The 17,163-nt window shown below is 35.2% G+C and overlaps 1 protein-coding gene across 1 annotated transcript in view; it reads right to left on the bottom strand.

Moving 5' to 3' along the window:
• The window catches only part of XPO1 (exportin 1), a 39,505-nt gene extending 22,847 nt beyond the window's left edge, over positions 1-16,658 (bottom strand). The window contains exons 1-3 of the mRNA XM_007464136.1: positions 16,533-16,658; positions 10,924-11,025; positions 7,308-7,380 (exon numbers count right to left, since the gene is read on the bottom strand). Coding sequence (XP_007464198.1) covers positions 7,308-7,380; positions 10,924-11,025; positions 16,533-16,658 — 301 coding nt within the window. The remainder of the gene's footprint in view (positions 1-7,307; positions 7,381-10,923; positions 11,026-16,532) is intronic.
• Between the last annotated feature and the right edge of the window lie 505 nt (positions 16,659-17,163).

The raw sequence follows: 17,163 nt of genomic DNA, 5'->3' as shown, positions 1-17,163 counted from the left end.
CCCACATGCCGCAGAGCGGCTGGGCCCGTGGGCCGTGGCCGCTGGGCCTGCGCGTCCGGAGCCTGTGCTCCGCAAATGGGAGAGGCCACAACGGTGAGAGGCCCGCATAACGCAAGAAAAAAAAAAAAAAAAAAAAAAAAAAAAAAAAAAAAAAAAAAAAAGCAGAGGTTCTTAACCTAGGGTTCCCATAGATAGGCTAGAATTAGACTATAACTTATTGCCTATATGTTTAGTAGTTTTAAGAGGAATGGATCTTTATTCTTTATTTATTACTCTTAAAAGGGTTTACGGCCTCAAACAGATACTAAACTCTAAAATATATATAGCAATTAAAATTTTAGTAAGTTCATAGCATCACTATTTACAATAGACAAAATTTGGAAACAACCCACGGATGCATAAACAAAGTGGTATATATGTATAATGGAATATTAATCAGCCTTAAAAAGGAATGAAATTGTTACATACTGCAACATGGATGAACCCTGGGAACATGCTACTGAAATAAACCAGACACAAAATACTGTATGATTATACGCATATAAGTTACCTAATACAGGCAAATTCATAGAGACAAAAAGCATAATAATGGTTAACAGGGCCTGGGGAGAGAGTGTAATGGAGAGTTAATGTTTAATCGGTAGTTTCAACTGGGATGATGAAAAAATTCTGGAGATGAATAGTAATGATGGTTGCACAATACTATGCATTTACTTACTGACAATAAACTATACACTTAAAATGGTAAACATTATGTATATTTAATCACAAGTTTTTATTTTATTAAAAATTCAACAATTTTTCCTATAACAAAAGAACAATCATAATAATATCCACACCCCTTTAATAAAATCTATAGGTGGTTCCTGTCTCCTGCATGGATATAAGGTAAGGATTAGGAATTGTTACATCTCAAGTAAAGACCTCTTATGGAAGTTCCACAGAACTAGGAAACTTTGGGGGGATCAAATGGTTACCTTAACCTCAAGTGGTGGGAAAATACTTTCTGTCAATTATGTATGATGCTGAAATGCAAAAGAACATCTTGAAAAATACTGCCTTGTTTTATTAGATAAAATGTAAATAATTATCTTTGCTTTATTATCCCATCATGTTATAAAACTGGCAAAAATACATGAATAGGAGTGCCTGTCACATCTGCCATTAGACTGATATTTCAAACATTACATTCTATGAGGGGAAAAAAGGAGTTTCTCATGGATTTGCTTAAGAGCCAAGGGCTTAAAGAGCCCAAACACTTAAATTTTCTTTTCAAAATGACCAACAAACAACTATCTCTGTTCAACAGGGAGTATCACTATCAACTTAAAATAAGTAAACATACACACAGAGATGTTAAGGATGCTCAACAGCAGAAGTCACAGTGAGAAGCAATTATATACGTACCATAGTGGCTAGAATTAAAAACACTGACAATACCAAGCTTTGGTGAGGATGGGAAGCATACTGCTACTGAGAATGTAAAGTGATACAACCATTTTGGAAAACAGTTGGGCAGCCAGCTAAAAACATACACCTACCATATGATCTATCCATTCTACTCCTAGCTAATCAAGTGAGTGACAGAAAGCAGATTGGGGGCTGGGGAGGTAAAGGAGAGGGCAATCACAAAGAAGGTGGTCTTGATTACAGTGGTGTTTTCACGGGTATATGCATAAGTCAAAACATATCAAATTGTACACTTTAACATGGTCTATTGTATATGTTAAAATATACCTTAACAAAACTTAAAAAAGCAATTTTTAAAAGCCAGTATTGCTTAAAGGCAACAAGTTAAACATGTGATATCTCTCATGTGATAAACATGAGAGACTTTAAGCATGCGAGTGACCTGATTTAGTTCTGTTTTTTAACATATCATGCTAAATCCTTTGTTGTGAATATATTACAAGGGACACACATAAATGGTTGTTAAGGAGCCCAGTTAGGATGCTACTGCAGAAATCGCAAGGTAACCTGAGACTAGTATATGATTACTTGGTGAAATGGAGAGAAGTGGGAGTATTTTCATGGAAAAAGGCTGGCAACATACACGTTGTGTTTATCCATAGTCAGCACCTAGATATGCAGAGGGCTTTACACACATTACCTCTTATATCATATCCCAATAACCATGCAAGACAATCAAGATAGTATGGCTTTATCACTTTGAACTTTTTCTTCATAAATTCACCACTCCCCTTTTCAATGTCAGCAAGTTTGTATATATTTCATGAAATGTAATGATCTGTAAGCCATATGCCTTAACAGATTAAAACATAATCCTTTGGTTTAAATTAAAATAATAGATTCCTTAACAAAGATTTTTTTCAGGGAGAGACAAAGGAGGCCTCCCACCACTTCTTTATGGTTTGAACCTTCTAAACCAAGCACCAAAATTATTTTTAAAAAGGAACGGAGGTTATAATGAAAGCTGATGTGTACTGCAGACAAGAAAGAAGAACCAACACTACTGACAGTCCTAGTGTACCTTCGCTTCAATGAGTAGTAAACACTCCCTATTTGGAAATTATTCCACTTTACGTATTAAAATTTCTTCTTTTTGAGTCAAAAGTATTGTCTTAAATAAAAACAAACAAATGGAACCTAATTAAACTTCAAAGCTTTTACACAGCAAAGGAAACCATAAACAAAAGAAAAAGACAATCTACAGAATGGGAGAAAATACTTGCCCAATGATGCAACTGACAAGGGATCAACCTCCAAAATATACAAACAGCTCACACAGCTCAAAAAAAAAACAAAAAAACAAAACAAAAAAAACCCAAACAACGCAATCAAAAAATGGGCATAAGATCTAAAATGACATTTTCTCCAAAGAAGACATACAGATGGCCAAAAGGCACATGAAAAGACACTCAACATCGCTAATTATTACAGGAAAGAAAATCAGAACTACAATAAGGTATCACCTCACACCAGCTAGAATAGCCACCATCAAAAAGTCTACAAATAATAAATTCTGGAGAGGGTGTAGAGAAAAAGCAACCCTCCTGCACTGTTGGTAGGAATGTAAATATGTACAGCCACTATGGAGAACAGTATGGAGGTTCCTTAAAAACTATGGAAACAACCTAAATGTCCATCAACAGAAGACTGGATAAAGATGTCACATACACAAATATTACTCAGGCATAAAAAAGAATGAAACAGTGCCATTTGCAGCAACATGAATGGACCTAGGGATTATCATACTAAGTAAAGCAGACAAAGATGAATATCATATGATATTGTTTATATGTGTAATCTTTAAAAATGATACAAATGAACTTATTTACAAAACAGAAATACAGTCACAGAAAAAACCTTATGGTTACCAAAGGGGAAAGGGGATTGGGGGAGGGATAAATTAGGAGTTTGGGATTAAAATATACACACTACTATATACAAAATAAACAACAAAGACCTACTGTATAGCACAGAGAACTACACTCAATATCTTAAAATGAAAAACTGTCTTGACTTACTTAAAAATGCAAAAGCAAAAATATTGGGAAAGTCATTAGGGTCTTAAATAGATGAATGAATCCCAAATAGGGAGTGGTGCTAGTCACTGAAGTACTTCAATAATAAGTAATTCATTAATTGAATAATTATATACTGAACACCTATATACCAAGCAGTAAGAATGCAATAAAGACATTCTCTGATCCCTGATACCATTAAGCTTATATTTGGGAGGATAAGATAAAGAGTGAGAAAAACAGTGACAGCTAAGTGGGATAAAGGTTATCCTGGGTGGGGATGGGGGTGACCAAAAAAACCACTTTTCTGACCTAAAGCAAAATGATAAAAATCAGAGCGATGTAGTTAACTTTGTATTACATAAATCTAAATTCATTAAAATGATTATGAAGGTTATATCTCCCTTGCTCTATTTTTATTAAAATATCTTTTAATTAAATGCTTTTTAACATGTCCTTACTCGGCTATTATCTGTCTTTTGCTCATTAAAATTTTACCCATTTGCGATCTGCTGGTACAGGACACACTAAGGGAACACAGAGCAAGAGACATCTAACTCAGTCCAGAACTGTCAGGTATTTTCCTGGCAAACTGCTTTAGATAATGCCCTAAATTGAAAATGCCATTCCACTAAACGAACATGTGAAAATTAATGTACGCTTATGGACAAGAACCTGAAAGCTGATAAAATATATGCTGGATTGGAAAAAATGTACAAAACTTATCTTGGGGGCTTCACTGGTGGCGCAGCCCCAGTCCGAGAAGATCCCACATGCCGCGGAGCAGCTAGGCCCGTGAGCCACGGCCTCTGAGCCTGCACGTGTCCCAACGGGAGAGGCCACAATACTGAGAGGCCCGCGAACCACCCCCCCAAAAAAAACAAAACAAACAAACAAAACTTATCTTGGCTTGCTGTTTGATAGGTTTGATAACCAAACCTATCATTCCTTTAAAATACATTAAGCATTGCCATTTTCATGAATGAGCTTGTCCAAAGGGGCCAACCTGATTTTTGCCCTCTTTTAGCATGTTAGCACTTATTACATATACGCCTAATTTAATGATATTTTTAAAAAATGATATCATTTTTAACATGTTTTATCTTCCTACCTGTAATACTCTGACGTAGGGAAAATATTTGTATAGTCTTAATACCTAATGGTACTAAAATGGACAAAGACTAGCTAAAGTGGAGACAACAGCTTAAAAGATATGACAATTATAAACAAAAGGAATGTACAATATTTTGGGGGTTATACTAATTTATTTCCAATATCGAACTTACTTAAAGATGAAGGAAAAATAACATTCAGAAATGTTAGTATACTTCGCAAGATACAAAATTTTAGGATTGTAGAAGCCTCCTAGGATTGACAAAGTTGGAAAGAATTATAAATATAGTAGTGAATAAATTTATTTCCCAATGCTTTATAAATGAGATCAATTACCTTAAAAACACAAATCATTAAATGCATCATGTAAAGTTGCTGCTGTATATCTAAAGTTAGAGTTCACTAACATTCTCTGGGAGCCATTTTACACGCTCTTCTAATATTGAGCCTCTGAAAGACACTAAAAATTACATCACACTTTCCCCTCCACGTAATGACTTCACTGACAGTGAAAACCATACATGTGGTGATAGGAACTTCACGTACTTTTAAAGAAGTTTACATCCCACTCAATCTTATCACTAGTGTTAAGGGGAAATGCAAGGGGAAAGGTGATTCTAATTGATGTTTTTTATAAGTACTGCTTGCAGAGAAATGAAGTATTTCACTAACACAGAATAGGAACACAGGAATAAAATAGAATTCTCTTGACTCAGGGAGAATAATCACCACCCTGCCTCTACCAGTTTTTGCCAAACAAGATGGTAAGACTTTCAAAATTAAAATTAAATATATACATATTCCAGGGCATATATTAAATATACATATGCCCTGGAATATGTACATATTTGATACTTACATAGAAATATATGGAAGCTTCTGACTTTATGATAAAAACCAAAACATGCCACTCCCATTCATGCAGAAAGCAAAAACTGTCAAGTCCTCAGGGAGAACTTTTAGCCTCTAATTTTTTCAGTAACAAATACAACCATGACTGATAAGCTAGTATAATTTTAAATCATTTACATTTAATTTTTTTTTTTTTTCCTTTTTTGGGGTACGTTGGCCTCTCACTGTTGTGGCCTCTCCCGTTGCGGAGTACAGGCTCCGGACGCGCAGGCTCAGCGGCCATGGCTCACGGGCCCAGCCGCTCCGCGGCATGTGGGATCTTCCCGGACCGGGGCACGAACCCGTGTCCCCTGCATCGGCAGGCGGATTCTTAACCACTACACCACCAGGGAAGCCCTACATTTAATTTTATACCTAGAAAATAATTTGGAAGGATCATCTAGCACAATCCTTATGTAATAAGAAGCAGAGGTCTATGTGTTTAGAAATTAAAGAGGGACTTTTTACAGTAAAATGGCACTGAAGTAAAATATTACACACTTTTTTGTTGGTATGGTAAGCCATACCCAAAGTTAAATTTGAGGCTCAAACCACAAGTATAAAACAACAGTAGTAAAGGAACCAGGACTGCACCTAAGGTCCCTAAATGTTGGTATGGTAAGCCATACCCAAAGTTAAATTTGAGGCTCAAACCACAAGTATAAAACAACAGTAGTAAAGGAACCAGGACTGCACCTAAGGTCCCTAAAAGCAGTGATGAAATACAAAGGATCTATTTGGGCCAGAGTCAAACTGTACTTACTAATTTCTGAGAAAGTCACAGAATGTGATCTAAAATGGTTTCAAACCAAAATAAAAACATTTAAAGAAACAGGAACCTCTTTGGGGGGGGGCACTATTTTCCTCCCACACTATCATTCTTAATTCACAGTTTATGGTGTATTACGGATACTGCCGTTAAAAATTGTCCCAGTGACCTCTGAAAGTGCTAGAAAGATGTCAAGATTTAAGTCAGACTGAGTAAATCCAGGTCGCTATTCCACCATAAAGATGACATGAGAAAGCAGGTAAAGACAAATCTTAAAGAGCAACAGTCAAAGAAAGGGGACATAATTTAATAGGAAAAAATGCCACCAAAAGTAGTATAACCCCATTTTAAAATCCAGACTTCTCTCTTTATTTTTCAGAGATTAAACAAGTAAGAAAGTAGATAATAAGGCAGTATGTGAAAACTGGAAGGAACTGCATTAAAGAATTCCAAGAGACTTACTTTGCCCCATGTTTCTTAAACCATGACTACTTTTACTGAGGTAGTGACAAAGGAAAAAGTAAAAATATTAATACCAGGCACCACCACATCTTCATTTTTTGACCTTTCCTTATTTTAGAAGCTAACCTCTTATAAGGTATGCCCAGAATGTCAAAAGCTAAAGTCTTGATTTTTAAAACTTGTTTTTTCCTTTGCTGTTATATTTATGTTATTCCTTGTATTACAGTACTCATTACTTGCTACTGTGTGATGAATTTAAAACAATACATAAGAGCGCATATTCAAATTTCATTCATTTCAAACATGGTCTAGATTATCTATAAGTTGATACAAATTTTTCACCACAATATTTACTGTAGAAAGTTTCACCAGTCTCGTTTCTGCTTTCCCCCAAAGATAACCTTATTCTTCCCCTGACCCCAAATATAAACAGAACCTGCCTTGCAACATGATGAAAGCAGTAATCCATTAGAGCATAATAAACTACTAAAGATTCAACACATTCCTCCTGTCCAATACTCAACTATAATAAAAATGCCAGGAATAATAAAATTCTGAATCTACAATTCTTTAGAACACTTTCCTACCTTCACATTGGTTCCTTGGAAGAATCTTCCACCTTGTTTTTATCACATTTTCCAAAATTTGTAGTCCATAATACTGAAAATTGGAGAATAGAAGCATGTGAATATATTGCTGTAAGACTGGCAATTTCCAGGATTCACAAATGGACAGACATTCACACATTTACATCTAATTTTCAAAAACATTATGCTACCAAGTTTAATTACATATATTAAACAAGGATCTATTTGCCCATATACTGAGTTTTCATGCATTTTCCTCACTTTATTGTTTACTACTCTATTTAACGTCCTGCTGTTTATACATGCTCACACCAGGAGGAAGAACCAAATAAAAAGCCCTTAGCAGCCAAATGGGCTTGGTCTGTAGAAGGAAAAGTAGCAGCCAGATACGAATTCACAGCATAAATGACTGCTTACAGGCTCACGTACTTTAACACGACCAGGCTCCTAAGAATTTAGCAGCTTGGATGCTCTCAAGCTTCCTACCATCTTCTAGGAGTTGTAAGCTCTTGGCCAAGTATTAAAGTATTGTCACAGATACTTTCTACAGAAAGTGTTTACAAACATCACTGGTGTGTTACTTAAGGAGCAGCAAGACAGCCCACAGGTTTAATTTTAAATTTTAACCCCACCCTTAGAGTTGCTATTTCTACTAATTTAAAGATAAACTTTTGTGCACAGTCAAAATAATACACAAATGAATGTTGCAATCTGTATCTACCTTTCAGGTATTCCTTCCAACTATAAAAATGATAACTAAAAATGTAAGAAAGTTAATAAATACAAATACCACTTTCAAGCCATTTTGTCCCTCCTGTTGATTACTCACTCTAAATAGTCAACAATATTTATAACAATTTACAAGGCTACAGGAGTTACTACCCAAAATCATTACCATGACCAATTAGTGTGGATAGACAGGAGGAAGAAAAGGGTCAAAACTGTTGTGGTATGCTTCAACTGGTTGAATTAGGGAAGAATCAGCTATAATACCTGAAAGGTAAACTCATTCATATATAGACATATAACCTCAGATTGCAAGTTTTGGCTGAGAATAAGAGTTCATCTTTAAAATGGTTAGTCATCACACAATAAAATAGGAGCATTAGTATTTCAACCAAAGGGATCATGTGAATGCACACTTTATCCAAAGCACAATATAGACTGTCCCAAACTACATTGTGCTCAAACAGTGTTTTTGCTGTTTTCTTTCATTTTTAACATTTCATACTTTTTAGGAAAAATTTGCCATTTCAACCCAAATCCTACATTTGCAGAACATTCCTTAAAAAGACCTCAAAAATAAAAACAAGGCCAAAGCAAAATTCTGAAATTACAAATTATAAATTTGATGCCATGCCAAAAAAGTTTCATAATCAGCAGTAAATGGTGAAGCTTTCTTTCCTGTTCATTTACCTCTCTTTATAGATCTAAGTTTCAGACAAATGTAAATAAACAAAAAAGGTAAGTTTCTCATTGACTAAAATTCTAAATTAACTTTTAAAAACATACTACCCTAAACTTGCTTTAAATTAATTCTAAAGGCATGAAATCAGAGTGTCAAAAGTTTTACTAAGTCAAAACAAATGCACTTCTTACTACATGGAATATGTACCCTCTTGCTAATTCTCAACCAATTACAAAGATCTTTAAGAAACTAAGACACAAAACCTGCCATAAATACACCAGTTAAGAAGTACTAATCTTAATGATAACTTAACCATATTTAGCCAATGTATTTTCAGCCTACCCTTTTTAATTGAAGGATATCCCCCCCTTCATTGTTGCATTTATTTACTTTTCTGCCTTTATATCTGATACTGTTACCTGAATTACCTATTTACTAACCTCTAGTCCTTTCTCCAACTGTAAAAAAGTAGCACAAGCTTGCTGAAGATACAATTCATCTTTTCATCGTTCTGCAAACAGGTCTGAGGCAGGAAGCCCAATAAAAGCTTTTCACTAATTAGTTCAAAGGAATACATAGATCACCAACATAGTACCCTAAAACCCAATCTCTCCTAGACATTAAGACTCTATACATGATGAGAATTCACATTTCTTTGAAAAGGAGTATTTTGATTAAAAAATCTGAAGTGATAGCCAAATCTGAGGGCCAATGATAAATAACTACTTTGGAAATATACATAAATAATCCAAATATCATTGTGAAGTATTAAGTTTCTGCTTTACACCTCAGGACTTGAGAAATCCACTGCTGAGTTATGAAGATGAGGGACAGAGAACAGCAAAGACTAAATGAAAAAAATAAATGCATGAAATGATCCCTATGGTAGAAATTTCTACTGAGCCCTTAGAAATACTTATTTTACGCATTGAATTCCCCTTTCCCCTCCCACCGCCCATGAAACAAAAACAATTGATGAACAGAATTCAGTTAAAGGGAATCAAAAGGGTAGACCTTGTGGAGGCCTGCCGTCAAAGCCTAGCTGTGTCAGTTGCACAGGAAGACACCCCTTTTCTTCCTATTACAAGCAATCAACATAATGGAACATTATGATTAATATCAGGTAGTGTTAACATCTTTAAAGAAAAAAAAATGATTGCATAAAAGCCAAATGTCATAGTGCATAAATTTAGCACCAAATCATTTGTAATTTATGTAAATGGAAGAATTCTTTACCTGTTGCTTTCTTTCTGTTCCTCTAATCATCTCATTTTTCACAAGACAAATTTGAGTTTTTAAAAATACTGTTGATAAATCAACTTAAACATTAGTAATGTCTGTCAGTATAAAAAGCAAAATTTACCAGGCAAGCAAACAGGCAAACACTGTTATGTTACTTAAGGTTAGCACTTTGAGGAAGTTCTGGACTGTATTTTTGCCCTAAAATTTATAAGATGTCAAAACTAGTTAATATTTTAAAACTGTTAATTAACACAGTCTGATTTCAGAAACAGAGGTGAACATGGCTACTTTCTGTTTTAACACAATGTATACCAAGTGGAAACCTTGTGTGTATTTAAACAGAATGCCATGCATGGTATTTTACTACTTTAAGGCAGTTTAAAGAGAAGTGTGAATCATCAAGCCTAAACAGTCAAAACACATTTTGATCAACCCTTCTGTTCAAACTTAAGAAAAAAGGACCCAAATGATAACATTTTCAATTGCAAATAAAAACTGAGTGCTGTCCCATTAAAAGCATTGGTACCATGGAGTAGGGTTTTACGCTGCCCACACAACTTGGTTTTGGAGGTGCCTAGCCTGTGTTATATTGATTACTTGCCCAAAATAATTCCTCTGATGTTATGTTTCATCTCTGAATAACATTCAGAATTTATGCTGAGATCTGTACACATATTCTAAAAAGAAAAAAGAAAAACAAAAAAAAAACAAACCAAAAAAAACCCCCAAACAACAACAAAAAAAAGCCACCTTGCATACTAGTCCCAATTTCAAAACTTCATTTATAATTCTTAGGACTATTTGCAAGAATTCATTCTATGTTTAAGACTAAATTTTGAAATAAGTTAACATTATTAAATGATGTGAGATAACAAATGCTAATACTAAAAATGAGATACCTTCCTCAAAGTTTATGACTGGAAGAAAAGAAGAAATAATGGATTTTAAAAACCACCACTTGCTTACTTTCGTGTTCATATTCTGTGAAAATTCCAAAATTGTGTCGACTCTTGTCCATGCATCAGGATGCTCCTTTAAATGTGTCAGTACTTCTTGAGCCATTCTTTGCTAAAATAGTATACGAAAAGAATTTTAAGCTAACTTGTTCTTTCGAATGGTATTGAGCAAGGCACAAATCCTAATAGGACAGTGATTTTATCAACTTTCAGAAATACTCAAGAAACTAGTCCTTATAGAAATAAAAATGTGTCCATTATCAACTTCAATTAAGAATGGGTACAGGGCTTCCCTGGTGGCACAGTGGTTAAGAATCCGCCTGCCAATGCAGGGGACACAGGTTCGAGCCCTGGTCGGGGACGGGGGAGATCCCACATGCCGCGGAGCAGCTAAGGCCGTGCGCCACAACTACTGAGCCTGCGCACCACAACTACTGAAGCCCATGTGCCTAGAGCCCGTGCTCCACAACAAGAGAAGCCACTGCAATGAGAAGCACATACACCGCAACTAGATAAAGCCCACGCGCAGCAACGAAGACCCAACGCAGCCAAAAATAAATTAACGAATTTAAAAAATTAATTTAAAAAAAGAATGGGTATATTCTTTTTAAACAGAAAAGTGTTTTTCCCCCCAATCTGCTTTATTTGGTATTCTCAAAACTGAACTTAAATTCAATCAATTATCTACTCCAACATGAAGAGGTTCTCAGCACACAATCAACCAAAAGCAACAAATAAAAATTCACATCTACTTAGTTAAGTTATGTAATGGTATACTCTGGTTTATAAGAGTCACCAAGATATCTTTAACAAACTTTATCTGCAAAATTATATTTCAGGGGAGACAGATAAAAGCTAGGTCTAAGTAAGTCTACAACTCTCTAATACCTGTTGATACACATAAAACATTAAGACCCTTTTAAAGCAGTATTTTCAGTTTATTGTAAACACACCTTTGTCTCTGAAAATCCTTTAATTTCACATATTAAATCCTAGCTTATTTTAAAATTTTTCTTTTTTTTGCTTTTGTATTCCTAAAATGCAAACCCAGAATATTTAAACCTATGAAACCATCATCTAGAATTAACAAATGTTAAGATTTTGCTGCACTTGTCTGCTTTTCTTTTAAACGTAAGATCTAAAACTTATGGAACTTTGTACCTTTCTTCAGCGCCATTTCCTTCCTTTGTTCCTTCTTTAGAGATAATCACTTTCATGACTTTGGTGTCTTTTCCTGTCTGTATTTTCACAGCATGTGTATGAATTTCATAAATATAATTGTGTGGTTACTAAATTTTATATAAATAGTATATTGTAGAAATCCTTCTGCAGTTCGCTCTTTCCATTTGACAGTTTCTTTCCCTCGGCTTCACTGAGATATGATTGACAACTGAGAGTTTTAAAGATCTAGCCATGTTGACATTATCCAGTTTCTTCATTTTTAACTGTTAGTTTTTCATACGATATGAACACTACATTTTATCAAAGGCTGATAAGTCTATTAATTTTTTTCAGGAAGCAACCGCTTAATCTTTTTCACCTTTATAGGCTGTTTTGTAGCTTAACTGGATCCTCCCTAATCAACTTTTACCTATTTCTATCACATGTTGTAACCAAAGAGTAAACTTTTATGGTTTTAAAATTTGGCAATTATCCTTCTGTTACATCATTTACTTGATCAAGGGTTTGATTCTATGGGTTATAAACAAGGAAGCATCAAAAGGAGGGTAGAAAAGCATTCTTATTTAAACGAACTCTGACACCGACACCTCATAATCTTTAAGTTGGCTTTTATTCCAATTTACAAAAAAAAATCATTTTTCTCTTGTGGCTTTTTTTTTTTTTTTTGGGCGGTACGCGGGCCTCTCACTGTTGTGGCCTCTCCCATTGTGGAGCACAGGCTCCGGACGCGCAGCCTCAGCGGCCATGGCTCACGGGCCTAGCCGCTCTGCGGCATGTGGGATCTTCCCAGACCGGGGCACGAACCCGCATCCCCTGCATTGGCAGGCGGACTCAACCACTGCGCCACCACGGAAGCCCCTCTTTTGGCTTTTATACACTGCTTATTGTTTAAAACGTTGACAAATACACACCCACTAAATTAGGTAATGGTTCTGTATCCTGACAATAAGACCAGAAATACTTTGGAACTTGAAAGAAAAATAAGGTGCCTGGGTTCCACCCTAGGGTCTGGGATTAGAGCAAGTGTGTGAAGTCTTGAAATACAACTATACATTTTTTATTTGATTTCTTTAAAGGGTTGTAATTGTATCATATAATAAGCAACCGACAAAAGGTACACAGAATGGTGATATGAATTATTTATGGCCAAAGCCCATTTTAGCAGTGTTTTGATTCTCTTCCTGAGAATATCTAACTAGATAGACTTGCATATAAAACAGTAACAAATATTAAGAGGATAAGGTATATCAAATATCCATGCCTAGTAAAAGTTATTTGGTCAAGATAAAACTTTATCAGATTTTTTGAAGTGATGAGCATTCTACACATAAATGAATAGTTCCCACACTATCACCATTCATTTCAGTCTCCCCATAAATCACGTTCCTTCCTTTTCAGTCATCCTTTTTGTTGTAATTTTACTCTCTAAAGTTATTGCTAGTATTTGCGTCCTTTTTTTAATTTGTCTTAATCCCACTGTCCTTACATAATATATCCTTTTCTTTTTTTAAAAAATATATTCCTTTATTAACTTAAAACCCCAGGAGGGGTTAAAAAAGGCACAAAGGGAAACCGAAGAGAGAGAAAATCTGGCATCTCCCTGTGTTACTAACTGAATGGTGAAAGTATTTTAGTTGCTTAGCAATAGATAAAAGAGTTCAAGACACTTAACACAGTACTGGAGAAAACACCCAACTCCAACATTTTTGTTTCCCTGGTGTCCTACTTGGCTAAAAATAGAAAAGTGTTTATAACAGAAGGTAGTCCTAATATTACAGTGCTAATTATTCTACTATACTACCCATCTAGGCAAAAGTTCTATCTACAGATTAAAGGCCACACTTCTAATAATTCCTTCCTCTCCAAAGTTACGAAATCCTTTTCAAAACAGGCTACATACAGGTGAGTTTAAAGCTTAATTAGCATAATTTCTACTTGCTATTTTAAGTACATATTTTATGACAGACCAAAACCAAACAAAAACTCCCCACCAAACCATATTTTAAAACAATGAGTTTTGGGCTTCCCTGGTGGCGCAGTGGTTGAGCGTCCGCCTGCCGATGCAGGGGACACAGGTTCGTGCCCCGGTCCGGGAGGATCCCACATGCTGCGGTGCGGCTGGGCCCATGAGCCATGTGAGCTGAGCCTGCACGTCCGGAGCCTGTGCTCCGCAACGGGGGAGGCCACAACAGTGAGAGGCCCGCGTACCACAAAAAAACAAAACAAAACAAAACAACAACAAAAAACCCAAAACAATGAGTTTACATCACGTATGTGAAATCTTCTTCATTATACTTTCAAAGTCCCCTTTAAACAGAATGGCTCCTAAATAGCAGTCACCGCTAACAGATGCTTTACAAAACCTCATCACTAATCCTCCAGTCTCTTGCAAGGTAGGTAACTTTGTAGATGAGACTCTAGAGGAATGACTAGAAAACTTACTGGAATAAATTTAAGACATTTAACACTAAAAACATGTTTTCTGGGCTTCCCTGGTGGCGCAGTGGTTGAGAGTCCGCCTGACGATGCAGGGGACACGGGTTCATGCCCTGGTCCGGGAAGATGCGGCTGGGCCCGTGAGCCATGGCCACTGAGCCTGCACATCCGGAGCACAGGCTCCGCAACGGGAGAGGCCACAACAGTGAGAGGCCCGCGTACCGCAAAAGAAAAAAACAAAATATGTTTTCCACTGCAACCTTCAACTTTTTATTCAAAATAAAACCCCCAAGAAGTGGTATATAAAAAATTGAACAAGGAAGTTTAAAGATTATCACTTTCAGAAAAGGGGTTCTTAACTGCCTTTAAGCTCTAAGCCTGTTCCCTTATCTATAACAAATACCAACTTACTGATTATTCTTTATGCAATTGACTTGTCCCATGAGAAATCTAACCAGACATAAAATTCTTACTTTTGGTAAAGTTAATTTTGTCTTCATAAATGGAAATATCTGTAAACACTTTTCTAAATCTAGTCTTTATTCAAAAGTCAAATTTAAAACAAATCATTAAATCTTGACACTGTGAAACATTACTAAAGCAGTATTACAACATAGTCTTCATAATTACTTCTGTTATAAGCCTAGAACACTGGTCTATTTAGTCATCATACTTCTAGATGCTGTGAACCAGGTTAAAAAAGAACAAAGACTAAAGAGCAATGGCAGCTTAACGATGTGATAAAATTAAATGCCAATCTTCCTAATGGCTTATAGACTTATGCTTCTAATATAGTCAAAGTTGAGCCCAACCTTACTTCATGCATTTCAACCTTACTGTCATACTTTCTTCCAAAAGCAGCTGCTTTCCATACATCCAGGCTGGGAGGAAACAGAGCTTAAAGCTCCATGTTGAATGTATGGTATGTGTAGTAAATACGGATACTTTTTCAGGAATGCTTTTGGAGACAAGAACACTGATCGAAAGCGCCTAGGAGTATAAAACTGCACTAACAAGCTTACAAAATCACTGTAATTTTTTCCACTCATACAACTTTCATGGCCCTTTTTCCCTTTAAATTTTTTCTTTATTATAGTGAAACCAATGTTAGATTTCAGAAGGGAATAGAAATACTTAAGCACTTACTAATATTTATACATCATGTTTTTTGGACTATCTATAAAAGATACTACGATATCCACCTTTCAGAGGTTTCTATAAAGTATGAAAGTAGCCAGGGTTTAACTATGCAAGTATAAATTAATGGCTTGAAGATACATTATCTACCAGAAATGCACTTTTTGGCAACAAAATTTTACTAGTAAGATACCTGTCACGTCACCTTATAAGATTTTTTTAATCCAGGAACAGAAACTTTTACTCGTTTAAAACTTTATTAGGTCCGCAGGGTGCCGACTGAAGATTGTCCAGTTTCTTGTACCATAAAAAAATTTTAAATTTACAAACATTCCTGTTTTTTTAAAAAAAACCCAAACCTTAAACTGATCAAAACATAGATTAAGTGTAAGATAATTTCCTATTTTAACAGTTATCACTTTTACAAGTGCTAAAATTCAAACAATGTAAAGATACCTGGTATTGTGGGATATTTAAAACAAGTTTTATCTGTGAAGTACTTCTGCAATTTAAATGTTTCAAAAACAGAAGACTCATATTAACTCCAAATACATTAAATATATAAGGGACATACAACCTTTAATATCTACAAAACATTTAATACATTGGGCTGTATCTTTTATTAAATGGGGTAAAGGTTGCTGAAGAACAGAACAAGTATAATAAAAATATTCCAAAACATCCCACTCTAAACCATTTCAAAATGTAATGCAATTTCTTTCTCCAGACCACCTCTCAGAATTAAAATATAATTCCAATTTAATACAAACTATGGGATATTTTTTAAAAGGTGGTAATTTAAAATTTTATTCTAAACTCAACAACTTTATTACTCTGCAATAATGTTTTGATCAGCTACTTTACCTGGGCTCCTTCTCCGTGGTATAAGCAATTCACCACGTTGTCTAAAAGGTTGATATCCAGTTTTTGGCTGAAATCAAGCAGCTGGCGAGCTGCATGGTCTGCTAACATTGTCATAATTGCTGGCATAGATTACTGAAAATAAAGAGAAAGAATTTAAGGCGCCTGTGAAGTTTTGATATTGTCAAAAAGTTTCTACTCAAGTTATTTTACTTCAACCATGTTCTTACAAATATTTTACGTTGTATTTCAGAGATTTTACCTAAACAACTGAGACAGTAAAAGCAAATAAACGCTGAAGTTACTTAGGTACTCCACAAATGCATTAATCATTAGGGTCCACTTTATTTTTACACCCCAGAAAAATCATACTGTTCTTTCTACTAACATGTATATAAAGTTACCCCAACCCGTTTTAAAAATGATTATTAAAGAATTTATGGCCCTAAAACCTGATACAATTTAAAATCTTGATCTCGAAAATTTTAAATACAGATGAAATTCAAATGGATCCCCGCACCCCGCCCCAAGTAGGATCTTCTAGTTCAGTAAAAGCTCACTTTCCCTCATTTCATGTTACCTTAATTTTTAAGATATATTGAAGACGCTAAAAATTAAATGTGGTATAAAAGTT

This window comes from Lipotes vexillifer, unplaced genomic scaffold (genome assembly GCF_000442215.2).
Source record: "Lipotes vexillifer unplaced genomic scaffold, Lipotes_vexillifer_v1.1 scaffold311, whole genome shotgun sequence".
In the NCBI taxonomy this organism is placed as follows: domain Eukaryota; kingdom Metazoa; phylum Chordata; class Mammalia; order Artiodactyla; family Lipotidae; genus Lipotes; species Lipotes vexillifer.
This window is presented reverse-complemented; position numbering and strand designations above follow the sequence as displayed.